The sequence below is a fragment of the Nuphar pumila genome, chromosome 3 (genome assembly GCF_984573655.1).
Source record: "Nuphar pumila chromosome 3, dmNupPumi1.hap1.1, whole genome shotgun sequence".
In the NCBI taxonomy this organism is placed as follows: Eukaryota; Viridiplantae; Streptophyta; class Magnoliopsida; order Nymphaeales; family Nymphaeaceae; genus Nuphar; species Nuphar pumila.
In genome coordinates, this window is record NC_143251.1 from 26,615,540 (window position 1) to 26,631,653 (window position 16,114).

General features: G+C 34.9%; 1 protein-coding gene across 1 annotated transcript in view; it reads right to left on the reverse strand.

The window, feature by feature from the left end:
- LOC149842379 (WD repeat-containing protein DWA2-like) overlaps positions 1-7,529 on the reverse strand; it is a 29,755-nt gene extending 22,226 nt beyond the window's left edge. Inside the window, exons 1-6 of the mRNA XM_090001407.1 lie at positions 7,327-7,529; positions 7,153-7,236; positions 6,851-6,983; positions 6,224-6,335; positions 5,408-5,507; positions 2,689-2,816 (exon numbers count right to left, since the gene is read on the reverse strand). Of these exons, the coding sequence (XP_089857533.1) occupies positions 2,689-2,816; positions 5,408-5,507; positions 6,224-6,335; positions 6,851-6,983; positions 7,153-7,236; positions 7,327-7,371 (602 nt within the window). The 5' untranslated portion in view covers positions 7,372-7,529. The remainder of the gene's footprint in view (positions 1-2,688; positions 2,817-5,407; positions 5,508-6,223; positions 6,336-6,850; positions 6,984-7,152; positions 7,237-7,326) is intronic.
- Between the last annotated feature and the right edge of the window lie 8,585 nt (positions 7,530-16,114).

Below are 16,114 nucleotides of genomic sequence, written 5' to 3' on the forward strand. Positions count from 1 at the left end.
GTCATGAAAGCTGAATTAGATGCACTCGAAAAGGCTTCTACATGAACTATTCAAGATCTTCCTCCAGGCAAGAGAACTATAGGATGTCAATGGGTTTATAAAATTAAAACCAAGAGTGATGGCACCCTTGAAAGATATAAAGCTCGATTAGTAGCCAAAGGGTATGCCCAAGAATATGGCATTGACGATGAAGAAACCTTTGCCCCTGTGGCTCGTATGACAACAATCAGAACCTTAATTGCCTTAGCCTCCATCAAGAAATGGTCCATCTTCCAAATGGATGTCAAAAATGCATTTCTAAATGGAAAGCTAGTTGAAGAAGTATACATGGAACCCCCTCCAGGTCTCAGTATTCCTAAGGGTAAAGTCCTTCACTTAGAAAAAGTTCTTTATGAACTTAAACAAGCACCAAAAGCTTGGTATGATAGGTTTAGTCGGGTTATGATTGATATTGGTTTTCAATTTTGTTTATTAAGAATTCTGATGCAGGAATCATTGTGCTTATTCTCTATGTGGATGATATGATCATCACTGAAAGCGATAAACATGGAGTTGAAACGATCAAAACACTTCTTAAATCTCACTTTGAAATGACTGATTTAGGCTTATTGAGATATTTTTTAGGCATTAAAGTTTCCTATTCTTTTAGAGGATATTTATTGTCTCAAACTAAATTTGTTTTGGACATTGTTTTCAGGTCTGGTATTACTGATGACAAGAAAGTAGACACTCTAGAAGTTGTCAATGTTAAAATGAAGATTGATGATGGAGAACTTCTTGCAGATTCTACCCCTTACAGACGGCTTGTCGAGGCACTTTTCTATCTATCCATTACCAGACCAGACATAGCACATGTTCACACAGCAAGCCAGTTTCAACACGCTCCCACCACTGTTCATATGGGAGCAATCATGCGCATTATGAGATACATCCAGTCCTCTCTTTCACGGGAACTTTTCTTGTCTTCCTCCTCTGTTGATTTAATTGCATATACTGATGCTGATTGGGAAGGTGATCCCAATAACAGACACTCAACCACTAGTTTTTGTGTCTTCTTAGGTGAATCATTAATCTTGTGGAGGTGCAAAAAACAACAGAAAGTTTTTTTTATCATCCACCGAAGCTGAATACAGAGACATGACAACCACAACCATAAAAGTAGTTTGGCTCCGGCGTCTGCTTGCTGACATGGGAGCTGAAGCAACAACCGCTTCACAAATGTGTTGTGACAACAAAAGTGCGATCTACATTGCAAGTAACTATACATTTCACAAACACACCAAACACATCGAAATGGATTGTCACTACGTCAGAAAGGAATTTCTACATGAGACAATTGATCTGCCATATGTTACTTCAGAATATCAGTTAGCAGATTTCTTTAAAAAGCCTCTCGCTGCTCCTCGTTTTCACTTCCTCTTAGACAAACTTTTGCTCATTGTACCGTAAGTTTGAGGGGGAGTGTTAAAATGTAAAACATATATATAATAATATTTATATTATATATATATATATATATATATATATATTTCTATAATTTTATTTTATTTTTCTGTATTTATTTTTGTATTTTTTAGTGTCTAGTTCTAATAGAACTAGACTAACCCTATCTAGTTAAGTTCCACTTGGAACTTAACTAGAAAGGTAACCGTTGGAATGGTCCAACGGTTACATTTCTAACCGTTGGACCATTCCAACGGCTACAAGGAGAGCTCCTTAAGAGCTCTCCTCTTCTTCCCTTTTCAAACTTGTATATATAGGGGTGCAGCCCCTCTTGTAAAATCAATCCAATGCTTCTTAAGCATTGTGTTTTTTCGCTTCAATAAAGAATATATTTTATTTATTTATTTTGTTTCCTTTTATACCCTTTTTAAGGGTTATGCTTAAGTGTCTTTTTAAGACATTCTTTCTTACGGATCTTAGTTGGTGTTTGGAAGATCCTCATTTCATTTCAGTCCATACCCAGTAAAATAATATCTTTTAAGTTTTTTACATTGAAAAATTGCAGATTTTAATAGGAACTCAGGTTGGACCCAGGTTTGGTATAAAATTTCATAAACCATACCCAACTCATTTAATAATCGGATGTATGGGTCTGACCCAGATAGTTAATTGGACCCCATTCTTTGTAACCAAACCCTGACCCTATAGGATCCGGTAGGGTTGGGATTGGGTCATACCTGATCCGTTGACACCTCTACTAACGAGGCTCTTTATGAAAACTCAACAGCAAAGACCTAGCTAATTTTGATGCTTAGGTTAGTAGCCACATCAAAGTCAAATTATTGGATTTCCAATACACAAGATAAAGTCATTACCTACATTGATTTCAAACATGCACACATGGGTGGAGAGAGAGAGAGAGAGAGAGAGAGTATCCAATACTCTGGCAACTGCTTTCTACAAATTGGGAACCTGGACCAACAAGGACTGATATTTTGACAATCTTGTGGATGTTATCATGAGATGTTTGTGGAAAATTATGAAATGTATTTGGTCATAATATTTTTGAAATATTGGCAAATGGAAATTTCAGCATAGGAAGCTAGCACAAAAGTTTCCAATAAAAAAAAATATGTTCTCAAAATTCAGTGTTTTTCTTGATGTTTTCCTGATTTTATGATCAAGTTTGCATGTGTGCATGCCTGTGAACCCCTTGAACAAAGAAAATCAGATTACTAAACATACTTCATTGTCCTTAAGTCCCAACATTGAACTGATGATTCACATGTTACTGCAACAGCATTCTGGTCATGCGGATCCCAAGCTCCCCCATATAAATGGTGCAACATCCCAACAGATTCCTGTGATTGCACCTAAGTACACCAACAAGTCCTGAATAAGAAATTTATGCATCAGAACTAAATATATTTGGCACTTTTTCCTAGAAACAGAAAAAGAAATGAACGTTCTGATCATGGACTTAGACAAATTAAAACATCAGCAATCAACGCTCTCATATCATAGACATGGACTCCAGGAAAAGCAATTTTATGCATAAGCAGTGCAAAAGAAACATTGAATAGTTACATAGAATGCAAAACAAATGATTGCTAATAATGCTTATTTATGTTTAACATGCTTAAGTTATGCGACAATCAATGAAATTTAAACCAAAGTGAGGATGTTTATGCAATATTGCAGTACAAAGCCTATAATTATAAGAAATGAATTTTAGAAGTCCTAGTAAATGAAACGCCATTCAACAGAAATGAGAAAAAATTGTTTTATGAAAAGAATCAGGGTTTTGCAAGGCTAAACATTTATACGATCTAGAATTCCCACTTTAGGCAAAGAATAAGAAGAACGATTAGGGTTTTTCTACAAGCATGAAGGTACGAGAAATCACCTCACAGTGAAACCCTTCTCCTTACTCTCTATGTGGGGCCCTGAGCACAGATTTGGGCTAGGTAGAAAGGTGTTGATGCCAGAAACATGGAAGCTTAAAGAACTAGATAAGCAGATATGGCAACACGCACAATGTTTAATTGTTCATGAGAAAGAGGGGTCAAAATAGCAAAATAATGCATAAAGGACAAAAAGTCAATAAACATAAGATTTCAAACTATCATGAAAATGCCTGCAGATTTAGACAAAATTAACAACAAAAGGTATGCTTTTCAGTAGCATGTTCCAACATTACAGAGTATGCATAATTGTCTACAATGTCAGACACCTATTTTGTGCCAATAAGAGTGAAACATATCATGAACTAAAAAATGGAGTACCCAGAAGATGCCAAGAAACAATTGTGTTGGCATCCACATAAACAAGGATAGTGGATCAAGTTAACATGGATTGCATCCATGGAAAATATATCACGAACTTTATTTTTGACTTTTCTTCATTACAAGAGAGTGTCTTCTGTACATCTGGGAGACATATTAAGCAATTCAAATCCACATGGATATATATCAAAAAGATTTCTTGATCAGGGTTCCTTTGCTCCATGTTGAAAGCCAATATTTTATGTAGGTATCAAGAATCATCTTGGTTGCAGATCTAGGTACCAGTAAGCAACATTTAACAAATCCTTAATTCCAATAGAACTTCGGCCACCAGAAATTTCAAAATAGTGCTCATGTTCGCAATGAAATCAGAGACTGTTTATAACTTCTTTCCTACCATGAAACTTCATTTGCACCGCTTACCAAGACAGACTATTTTTCAACTTAAGGGTGTAATTCTCCTCATCGAGAGTTGTTAGATTTTATGTCATAGAAAATGGAATCTTGTCTCGTACATAAAATGGAAGAAACAGCCAAGTACAATCAAAGACACAGGCAATGAAATGATGACTTGTGCCACACAGAGTTTGGTAAAGTGCTATCAATAACTGAAATTCTACAACCACCCCCAACCCAACCCACCCCACCTACTGAAATAATTCTGGAGTTCCGTTTGCCCAGCTATGGGGTTAACTGGGCAAACAGAACTCCAGAATTATTCCATAGCAATTTATGAAATTCAGTAAGTGTTATGCATAGGTCCCAACCAAAATGATGGCAAACCAAATGACCAAATATATGTTCAGCAGGAGGATGTGGCTCCCATTTCTACAGCTTCCTGATACTATCAAGCAAAAACATACAAATTTCAATTTTCCAATTGTTTTTAGTGTATGTCACCTTAAATTCCCATTTATTTATTAGGAATAAGGAAAAGTAAAAAGGATTTAAAATCCTTTGTGTTTTTGGATACCAAATCATTCAGTGTTTAGGGTTACATAGAGCTGAACTTCATAGCATTGAGCTATTGAAAATTTGTCACTGCGACCAAAGGAGCTCGTATTCAAACAAATTTCAGGGACTATGGAAGGTAAAAGGGAAGGAGTAAGAGGGATGGAAAGTTTGCAGGCACAAAAGAAGAAAGAGAGATGAGGCAGGTTGAAGAAGCTGCGAGAGTTGCCAAAGTAGGCAGCGACTGGTAACATGTAGCAAATCAAGTAACCTACACAAATCATTAGTTGCCACCAACTGACCTACAAAAATCATTAAACTAATACCAGAATAATTCACTGCAGTATCTCAGTCATTACTAATTGTCATCAGGAAGTTTTAGACCAGTGTTGAAGGTGAACTTAGTCAAAATCAGCTCTCAACAACTAAGAGAAAGATGAATTGCACAAATGACAGTCACTTTGTCAACTTGTAAGACACATATTCATCCAAGTCATTTCAAAATAAATAAACTCAGTCTCAGGCACACCAAGTTCTATATCTGCTCATTTTTTTATTGGTGCCGCTCGAGGCCAAAAGATATAAAGCATAAGAGCACAGATTTTGATAGAAACGCTTGGATGTGTACATGAATGTGAAAACCAAAAGGTTAGACATATCATTTTTTAGGTCTCAGAAAGCAGGACATTGTGCATAAGTCAGTAAGGGCTTCTGAGCCCTGATCTTACCTTGGCAGATTTATTAGAAGAATCTAAACACCATAAGAATAAATTCTCCTCATCGATGCTAATCAATTTGTCATGCTTCCCTGAGGGCCACCAAAGGACACTGTTTAGATGCATCAGAGAAAAGTCAGCATATTTGTAAATATATCCTTGTCTTTGAAAAAGAGCCATGTCTGTTAGTAAAGAGAAAAAAATTTCCTATATTGAAATGATGGAATTGGACTGTAGTTTTTCATCTCATATGGCTCTATAATGAGATTTCTATGCATGAAAGTGGATTTCAGTCTCTAAGCACATTACAATTTGCTGAAAAAATGGATTTATGGCATTATGATCATGAAGTAACAGCTTTTGCAAAAAATTGCTAGAGAAAGAAGAGCAACATCACTCAGATCTTGGCAGAAGCAACAAAAATGAAAATCAAGATATCTCACTCAGTTTACACCATATTGGCAGGAGTATCATTTCCATATAAAGCATTCGCCTGTATAGCTAGATTACAGAAACATGCCTCTACAGATATTTGACATAGGATGCTGTGAATCCAATGGCAGATCCAGCAATTTAAATAGAAAGATGACACAAAAGCGAGTGGATACCTGCAACACATGCACGCACACACAAATCCCGCATACATATGCAGGCACACATGTATACACAGACATACACAGGAAAAGAAGGTGAATGTAGAGCAGGACATGTTGAAGTGTGCGACCATAGAGCATGGTAATAAAAACATCAGTATTGGTCGTACAGTATCCAATCAAGCATACATACAACCACTTAATTGTGGAAAAAAAGAAAGCTCAATCAGTTCACCTTCTGATTTTGCTCGAATGAGCATCAAGTGACACAACCCGTTCCAGTTGTGGGGAACTGGAATTGGCATAATTCTCAGGGATCTCCCATACAGCAGCTCCATATACGCCTCCTACATGACAAAACACAATTTCAAGATCAAGGATATCCGCATTTTAAAATATTAATCGGAACAAACAAAACTAAGAAATAAAGATATGTTAATGGTGTAGTAGTTAAATTCACTTTCCACAACGGGAACACCCAAAATGAAAAAGATCTTCGCATTCATACAAGGAAGTGAAATCTGCAAAACCTTTTTGGGCTACCACTCCACGTTCCAATAAACGGGCAAACTCTTAAAAAGGAATGAAGCAGATTCAAACCACAATTGAAGTTTGTACAACATATGAATTCATATAATCACTCTCGTCCCCGTGACTCCATGATTTAGTGATACAGTTAGAGAATAGCCTTGCAACTATATTTTAACCATTAAGTTTAGCACTGTGAACTATTTCAAGACTTGTCAAAAACCCATAATGAAAGCTTTGGTGCGTAAACTCTCCCCGCCAAATTCTTAGCAAAACACAAACACAAAACGAAAAACACAAGCGGAAAACCATGAAAATGGGTGTGGATCGGTACCAGAATCGAAGATGGTCGAGAATATGAGCGAATTGAAGGGGCAGGAAGCGAGATCCCAGATTTCATTGGGGTGCGAGAAGAGGGCTGCACACGTGAGCTCGGTGCCTGAAGGCGAGATCTGGATCAGATGGATCTGGGGACGTTGCAATCGACCAAATGGAGGAAACCGGATCAGATCGATTGCAATAATTATGCACCGAAGCAAGAGAAGCAACCAAAAAAGAACAAAAAATAGGGATTACGATCGAAAATCAATATCCAGATCAGGGGAGAATATGTTTCTGGTTGAATTCTAAGCATACCTCGTTTTCTTCCTTGAGGCTGAGGGTGCCTGCAAGAAAGCTGGTGCGGTTGGCATCCGCCTTGACGTCCGAAATGCACCTCGCCTTCACGACCAAGATCGCCACGAATTAACAAGTAGAAGAAGAAGAAGAGAGAGAGAAAGAAAGAAAGAAGGGAAAGAAGGGTAGCAGTACCTGGTACTTGAGGTCGTAGGCGATGCCGCTGGAGGCGCCCTGCATTTTCCGGCGGTGCGTTTTTCTGACAAGGTCACAACGAGCGCGAATGGCGGGACCTTTCCCGAGTGAATGTGCAGTTGTGGAACCCGTCAGGAGGAAGGGAGTCGCACGGTAGAAGGCCAGGCCGAGGCGTGCTGCCTGCTACTTTGCCTTCCTTGCTTGAAAAACATATCGGACATTCTCAGATTATAGTTTATCCGAATCCTCGTTCAAGTAGTAAGTTCGAACCCATAGTAGCCACTAGCTATTTTGGCCGTGTGTCCCTGGTGACACAAGGCATGCTGATACTGGCACCGAGATGTACAGCCAGTATTGTAACTAGATAATTGACGGCCCATTCATATAGGCAGGTCTAAATAAATTATGTTTATATTATTTTTTTATTATGAACAAATAAATAAAGATATGCAAATACGTATGCATTTAAAAACACATTATAACAGAACATCTTACGGATCAACTTCAGCAGGTCCCGCTCCTGCTGTCCATGTTTCTGGTCACAGTCCAGAATGGGCTGCATGTGATTGAACTTTATACATACGTTAGTCCATCTGATACTCTAACTACTGAAAAAATATGAAAAAAAAAGATTGAAAATTCTTTGAAAAGTAGCTTCCAAAAGAAGTTATTATGGGCATCTTCGATGCTGTTGAAAAGATAAATCCTTCTTGTGTGTGTTGCGACAAGTGCATATTTTGCGCGTTAGGGGTGTTTACTAATAAGCAAAGTGGAGGCACGTTAAGCAGGATGGGCACGTGCCCACCCAGACCCATTGAAACCCCTCAAGGAGGTATGGATCAGGTGGGCAGTGCCACCCTGACCTCGACTATATGTGTAACCCTAGTGCCCATCCTAACCGGATCAGGTGGGGCATTGGTGCCTCGCCTCTGCCAACAACAAAAAAGGTCGGCTCTCTTTTCCCATTTTCCCTATTCTCTCTCTCTCTCTCTCACACACACACTCCCGCCCTCCCCATAACATCATTGTGATCCCCTCGGCGCGACCCCACATCCAAGCAGCCCAAGCAAAGGGCCCTACTGTCTCTCTCAATTTTGTAGCTCCACCCTCCCCACGACCTAGGTTGTCTCTATGCATTGCCCCTTTCGGCCAGGGCTTGACCTCATAGCAGGCGGCTCGGCCCCCCACTCTACCTCTCTTTATCTCTTGATTAGCTCGAAGGACAACTTGGCTAAGGCACATAACAAGATGACGCAAGTTCATGACAATATCAGGAAGGATCATGAGTTCCAACCAATGTTGTGAAAAGCGTTGAGGCGTAGCGAGGTGCTCCACCAAAAATCGAGGCAAGGCGTAAGCTTCGAGGCATAAAGCATAAGCCTCAAATAATTTTTTTGAAAACTTTTAAAAAAATATAAAAAAAATGTACTAAAGAAATGTTTTATTGATGAAATAACAACCACTAAGAAATAAAAAATCTAAAATAAGTACTAAAAAATATGAGATTAACATATAAAAGTAACTAAAACTGATTATATAACTGAAAAATATATGAGATTGACCAAAAAAAGTTAAAATTTACTAAGAAATTGATTACATAACTGAAATAACTGAAAAATATGAGATTATTCTAAAAAATATGAGATTAACATATAAAAGTAACTAAAAAAATGATTACATAACTGGAAAATATATGAGATTAACCAACAAAAGATAAAATATACTAAGAAACTGATTACATAACTGAGAAATATATGAGATTAACATATAAAAGTAACTAAAAAACTGATTACATAACTGAAAAATATATGAGATTAACCAAAAAAAGTTAAAATATACTAAGAAACTGATTACATAACTGAAATAACTGAAAAATATATAAGATTAACCTACAAAAGTTAAAATATATGAGATTATTCTAAAAAATGTGAGATTAACGTATAAAAGTAACTAAAAACTGATTACAAAAATATATGAGATTAACCAACAAAAGTTAAAATATACTAAAAAACTGATTACATAACTAAAATAACTGAAAAATATATGAGATTAACCTACAAAAGTTAAAATATATGAGATTATTCTAAAAAATATGAGATTAACATATAAAATTAACTAAAAAATTGATTACATAACTGAAAAATATATGAGATTAACCAACAAAAGTTAAAATATATTAAGAAACTAATTACATGACTAAAATAACTGAAAAATATACGAGATTAACCAACAAAAGTTAAAATATAGTAAGATACTAATAAACTTATTACATAACTGAAATAACTGGAAAATATATGAGATTAACCTACAAAAACTTTTTTGATTATGTCTCTGAAATCTTGTTGTAAAAAAAAATATTTTGTGCCTCAAGCTTGCGCCTTGAGGCACGCCTTTTGTGCCTCAAGGCGCGTTTTTGATAACATTGGTTCCAACTCAAAGATTTGGTATGGTTGAAATAAAGATCCAAAGGGCAAGAACCCGATCATGAGAGGGTTGTCCACAAGCTCTCACCTTGATACCATGGTTTGTATCAAGTTGTGGAAAGAATTGGACCAGCTGCATACAAGCGCCGGCTATTCCCCCCCCCCCATCCACCCCAATTCACTCTGTGTTTCACGTATCAAGATTGAAGGAACACCATGGGAATCTCCCGAGGGAACAACAATTGCATCGAGCGAAGTAGAAACTAAAAGGTCAGTGTTGTAATACATGCGGATTTTATTGGGTTAATTTAAGAAAAATTATGAAAATAAATTAGTTTATGATAAAGTAAATTAATTGAAATTGTTTTAATGTGAAATTCAATTAAATTTGCATTTAGATTTCGTATTAATTTCAGTGAAATTAAAATGACATTTGGATTTTAATTGAAATTCGAATTTCATGAAAATTTGGATTTGGATCCAATTAAAAAAAAATGGATTGAGTATTTCGTCTTGGGTCTTAGATGGATCTAAGATCCACTTTGGACTTGGACATGGATTTATTTTATTTAAGTATGCATTTGAGTTAGAATTAAATGTGTATGTTAAATTGAAATTGAATCTCAAGTGAATTGGAATTTAATTTGAAGTTTGCTTTTAATTTATATTTAATTTCATATAAATTGGAATTAAAATTTAATTAAACAAGAATTTAGATTTTCATCTAAATTAGGTTTGAGAATAATTGGATTTGGATTGGATATGGAATCCAAAATTTAAAATTGGATTGAAAATATAAATAAAAAAATTAGAAAAATTATCAAAATCATTTATTTAATTAAATTAATTAAATTGGAAAGGCATCCCAAGAGGGTGGGGCTCCCCTCCTACTTGGCGGGCCCTCTACCTCCCTAATTGGCATTATCCCCTAGGATTCTATATAGGAAATTAAAATCAATAGTTGCCAAAATTAAACAAAGGCTTAGATTAAATAGGTAGTCTTTGATGTTGCATAGTGTTTAAGAAAGTCACTACAAGGATGAGGGTCAATATCATCAACTCTTTAACGGCGAGCAAAAAACTTGCCGCTATTGATCAAGCAAAAATGGTGAGAGTTTTGACCCCACTAATTGATAAGTAATAGCGGCAACATAAATATCACATCTTTATTAATGTATTATGGTTATAAATCTCGCTGTTATTGCTTCATCAATAACGATATACTAGACCGGGCATTGAATGCCTTGCCCCTGCACACATCTCATCTTATATTTATAATGATGACATAGGATGTTACCATTAAAATTTGTTTATAATGACAAGAATATATGGTCGTTAAATATTATTGTTAAAACACTTTAACGACACATAATCTCACTGTTATAGATCAATAATGATGAGATCTAGATCATCACTAATTGGAGCTCAGATCAGTTCCCTTCCTGAAAATTTTAGTTATATCCGAGACTCAATTTATATTTGGATCGGATCCAACATCCAATTATCAATCTTCATCCTCGAACAGGAATTTCCAATTCTTTGTATCTGCCAGGGGTTGGACACCTCAAATCCCTAATCTAGGGTCTACATTTTACATATCATTTCATACCATTTCATATTATTTCGTATTATTTCATATTATTTCACATCATTTCATATCATTCTATCGCATTGCATGTCATTCTCGAGATCCAACACTCTAGCTTTTCGAAATCTCTAATCTAGATTCGAGTTTTAAAACCTTATTTCGAAATTAATTTCAAAAACCTGAGTTTTAAATCGACATTTGCCATTTGACTAACCCCCATGGATTTACATTCTTTATTTCAAAACCATTTTTCATAGAAAAATGATCTGAATTTGCTTTAAACTTGATTTCTAAATCAATTTCCAATTTCTATCAACTTTCATATGGGACCCACCCCGTAGGGGTGAAAACCCTAATTTATCCATCTTTATTTTATTTTATGTCTTACTTATTTCAAAAATAAAACAAAAATCATAAATATATGTCTTTTTAAAGTTTTTAGAAAATCTTGTTTTTAACCCCTTTATTTTCTCTTTTTTAAAATCATTTTTGAAAAATCAAATGGGGCCCACATTAGGTGGTGCCACATTTGAAGGTGTTTAGGTTTAGTTAGTGTTTTACTCAAGTTAGAAGTTTAAAAATGTCAAGATTGATTTAAAACTCCACCTTTATTTTGGTATTTTAACCTTGGTTTTTAACTTCTAGTTAGGGTTTGAAAAAACCAAATGTGGGCCCACATTAGGTGGTGCCATATTTGAGTTTTTTAGAGTTTAATTAGGATTCAATTAGATTAGTTAATTAGTGTTTGGATTAGGTTAGAAGTCTATATAGAAATCACCCCCCTTTATTGAATTAATTAAGAGAGTTCCGAAAAATCAAAGCTCTCTAATTAACGTTCTTTTGAAAATCTATAAAAAGGGTCCATGGAGATTTCGGCCAGGGCATCTCTCTGAGCCCTCTCTCATTGCTTCTCTCTCCCTCAAGCTCCTCCAGCAGCCCCCATTGCAGCCCAAGGTAAGCTTCTTCCTTTTCAACCTCTTTTGTTTTATTTTGTTTTATTTTTTTATTATTTCCACCATTGTCGCCCCTTATGTGTTGGAGTTTTCCCTTCTTTTTTATTTAAAGCCAATGCTCAAGACTCGAGATGATGATCTACTGATCATCCATGAGATTTTATATGTTTTTGATCCGTTGGAATCATTGGCAAATCATTTATTATGTTAAATGCCCGAAAAAGATCGAGATTCAACCTTTTTATAGGCCGTATCCATCTTTTAATGGCTAAATTGAAATCTTATTCATGCTTCCCTGATTTTTTTTGTTTATTTAATCATATCCATATTTATTTTAGTTATTCAAGCATCAAATCATGATTCACTGTATTATTTACATTTTTTTTATGTTTTCAGCATGAATAATCAATGTTATTTCATTCTAGGGTTTTAGATTCGTTATTTACAAATCTAGTCATCGGTTAATGTAATTATTTTGTCAGTTTATGTGCAATAATAAAGTACGAATTTTTTATGGTGAAATAATGCATGTGCCCACGGTTTTCAATAAAAAAATCAAGATTTTTAGAGGTCTGTAACTATTTGTTCAAAAATCAAAGTCGGAACCTATTTTCTGAGTCAGGAAAACACTATGAAAATCCAGGAGCATTTTTCTGAGGTCATATCTCCCTCATCCGAGATCAGATTGATGATCCATAAAAAATAGTGTATTCCTCATGATGTCTATTTTAATCTGTAAATTTTTCATAAATTTCTACAGTGAATTTCAATGTTTCTTTGATCCAACAACAATATCTATGTTTCTTGGATCGACAGACCCGATTAAGGGCCTGGGTCAACTTGCTAGAACGATTTCTCCCTAACCAAAGATCGTATCGATGATCCATAAAAATCCACTGATTCATCGTGATGTCTTCTTTCTATGCTGTAATTTTTATAAATTTTCACCTTGGATTTCTATTTTCTTGAAGCTCGCAATCAGAACCTGTACTTCTTGAGTTAAAATTTTGATTCAGATAATGGTTCAACTTGCCAAAACGATTTCTCCATCACCAAAGATCATTTTTCCAATCCGTAAAAAGGGTTCTTCTCTTTATAATTTCTAGATTGCCTCTGTAAAATTTTATAAATTTTTATTCTGGTTTGCTATATTTTCCTGAGCTCGAAACCGAATCTGCCTGTTTTACATCGTTATGCATAGACTAGAATCAAGTACGTATTTCTGGAGGCGTATCTCTCTAACCAGAGATCATATTCTAGATCTGTAAAAAGGGTTATCTTTATCAATCTATCTAGTTTTCTTTTGTCAAAGTTGATAAATTTCTATGGTCGTTTGATATTTGATTCGGGCCTAACACCATGACAGGTACGTGACCCCAGGTAAAATCGTATATTTCCATATTTTTATTTAATTTTTATATCAAAATAATCCCAAAATTTATATTTTTCAATTTCATTTTAATTTAAAGGTTATCAGAGGTGTTCATGTCGATTTTTATGAATTTTGAAATTCATTTGATGCATTATTTAGTTATTTCATAAAAAGCAGGATGCCCACGAAATCCTGATTCAACTGAAATACGAGCAAATTTTATTTTTTTTAATATTTCATTTTTCCAAGAAACGTTTTATTTTTTTAAGGATTTGATCATGTTCATAATCATATCAGGGTGCCGTCCACCCGATTTGGCTTTCTTTTGAATTCGTTTGATCCCCGGATTAAGCGATTTACAAATTTTTTCTTAAAAAACCTTGTTTTTAACCATGTTTTGCAATAAAAGTTAATTTTCAAAGGTATTTTAGCCATTTTCCCTTAAATTTTGAATTTTAAAATTATTTATTTTTATTATTTATTTAATTTTGCATCACCCTTTATTGTGTTTATTTCAGGGAAGCATGGAAAAAGGCGTATATCTGGATAAATCCCTCAAATTTAGATATTGTTAGATAAATCCTGAAAAGCCGACATTTGTCTACTAACAAGTTTGCTAATTGTGCAACGACACTCAATATTAGATTTCTTTCTTTCCTTTTTCTTTATTTTCTTTCAATTATTAATGTAAACTGTAAATTTGGAATAAGAATTTCCTTTTCTGCTTAGATTAGGGTTGCATTGCATACAGTTTATTTTCAATAATATTAATCGTGTGATAAATGATGATTCATGCATATTATAAATCCATAATGGTGTACAGGAATGACACGTGCACTCACTTCTAAAGAGTTAATAAACTCGATTGAGTTTATATTTGTGGCCATAGTCAAAATACGAACAATGTCCAGATTTATCTTTTTTTAAGTCACAAACAACCTACACTCTTAAGCTATCTTCAGAAATCATTGCATATTCTCAAAAGTTTTCTAAATATTTTCTCCTTTTAGAATCAAATGAAGTATATTCAAAATATATTTGTGGTCATAGTCATGGATATATGACGAATCAATCTTATTTAAATTCTATAAGGCACAAAAGATCCCTTTATCAATGATTTTGCATAAATTCTTCAAAAAATATTTTCTCAAAACTACATTCATGCATCATCTAGCTTAGATTGCATCATGAAAAGAGTTTGACAGGGCCACACGCCCATCCCTTTTGACCTAGTTCACAAATCAACCTCAGAGAAATCGATTTTCTCAAAGTTTCACTGAATTTTCCTCAAAATCAATTTTCTCAAAACCCTTGTTTTTTCAAGAAAATTCCAAAGCTTTTCTAAGTCCAGTTCACAATTTTCTAAGTTTTCTTCAGAAAGGTTTTCCAAGTGTGAACAATTTTCCAACCATCTCCTTTTTTCAAGAATTTTCAAGTATTCCAAGCAAACATCATGTTTTCAATCTGCATTTTCCAAAGTTCATAGCACGTGCCTGATTCTTTGTACATTTAGGAAATAGAACATCGATTTAGACAGTTGAACAAAGCAATGCACCGAATTTATCCTTGATTCGATTACCGCTGGTTATGGCACCGGGAACGGTTGAACCTCGTACCGACAAGCGAGTCTCATTCCTCAGAATTTTCCCGTATTTTAAAACGGAGGCAAGTTATTTTCAAAAACTTTTTCAAATGTCAGTTTGACTTGCAAAAGTAAAATTTTGCAAGGATAATAGGAAGACTTGTTTTGAAATTTCTGAATTTTTTTGGACTTACATAGAAAATCGTGTTTTGACCTAATTTTTATTATAAATGAATTGTTTCCAGCACACCACCACTTTTTTCCCTCTTGAAAAAATGTAGCTTCTTCTCCCCCTCTCTTTTCTCTTCCTCCTCCTTCTTAATCCCAATCGGCTCTCCCTTGATTTTTTTTGTTTTCCCCGTTGATTCATCTTGCTTGTAACCTTCTTTTGTCGCCGATTCTTCTTGCCTTACTCGACAAAAGCATGCACTGCTCAATGAAAAAACCATCTTCTTCTTCTCAACCCCTCCGTTGGAGGTGAATCAAGGTTTGCTTCTTCTCCCGCATCTCCGTAGTTATTTTTAGATTTAGTACATGTATCATAGTTTATTTTTATTTTCAGCATTGCATATAAGGTAGTCTGAATTTTATGTGTGTGGTTTTGGCATATTCGAATAGTTTGCATAAATTGTAAATAGTGGCTTCATAAATTTCGGGTTTCGTTTGATTATTTTTGTGTTTAGATAATCTAGTTGAACCATATTAATTTAACCATAGATAGACATTACATTAGATTGTGTTTTGTTTTGTGATTTCTAATATTTTTTTTTTGTTTCTTGTTCTTCACGATCTGCAGAACACTACATAGAGTATAATATTTCTTTGGTTCAGCAGACCATGAAACTGCAACGAACATTATGCTCCAGCTAA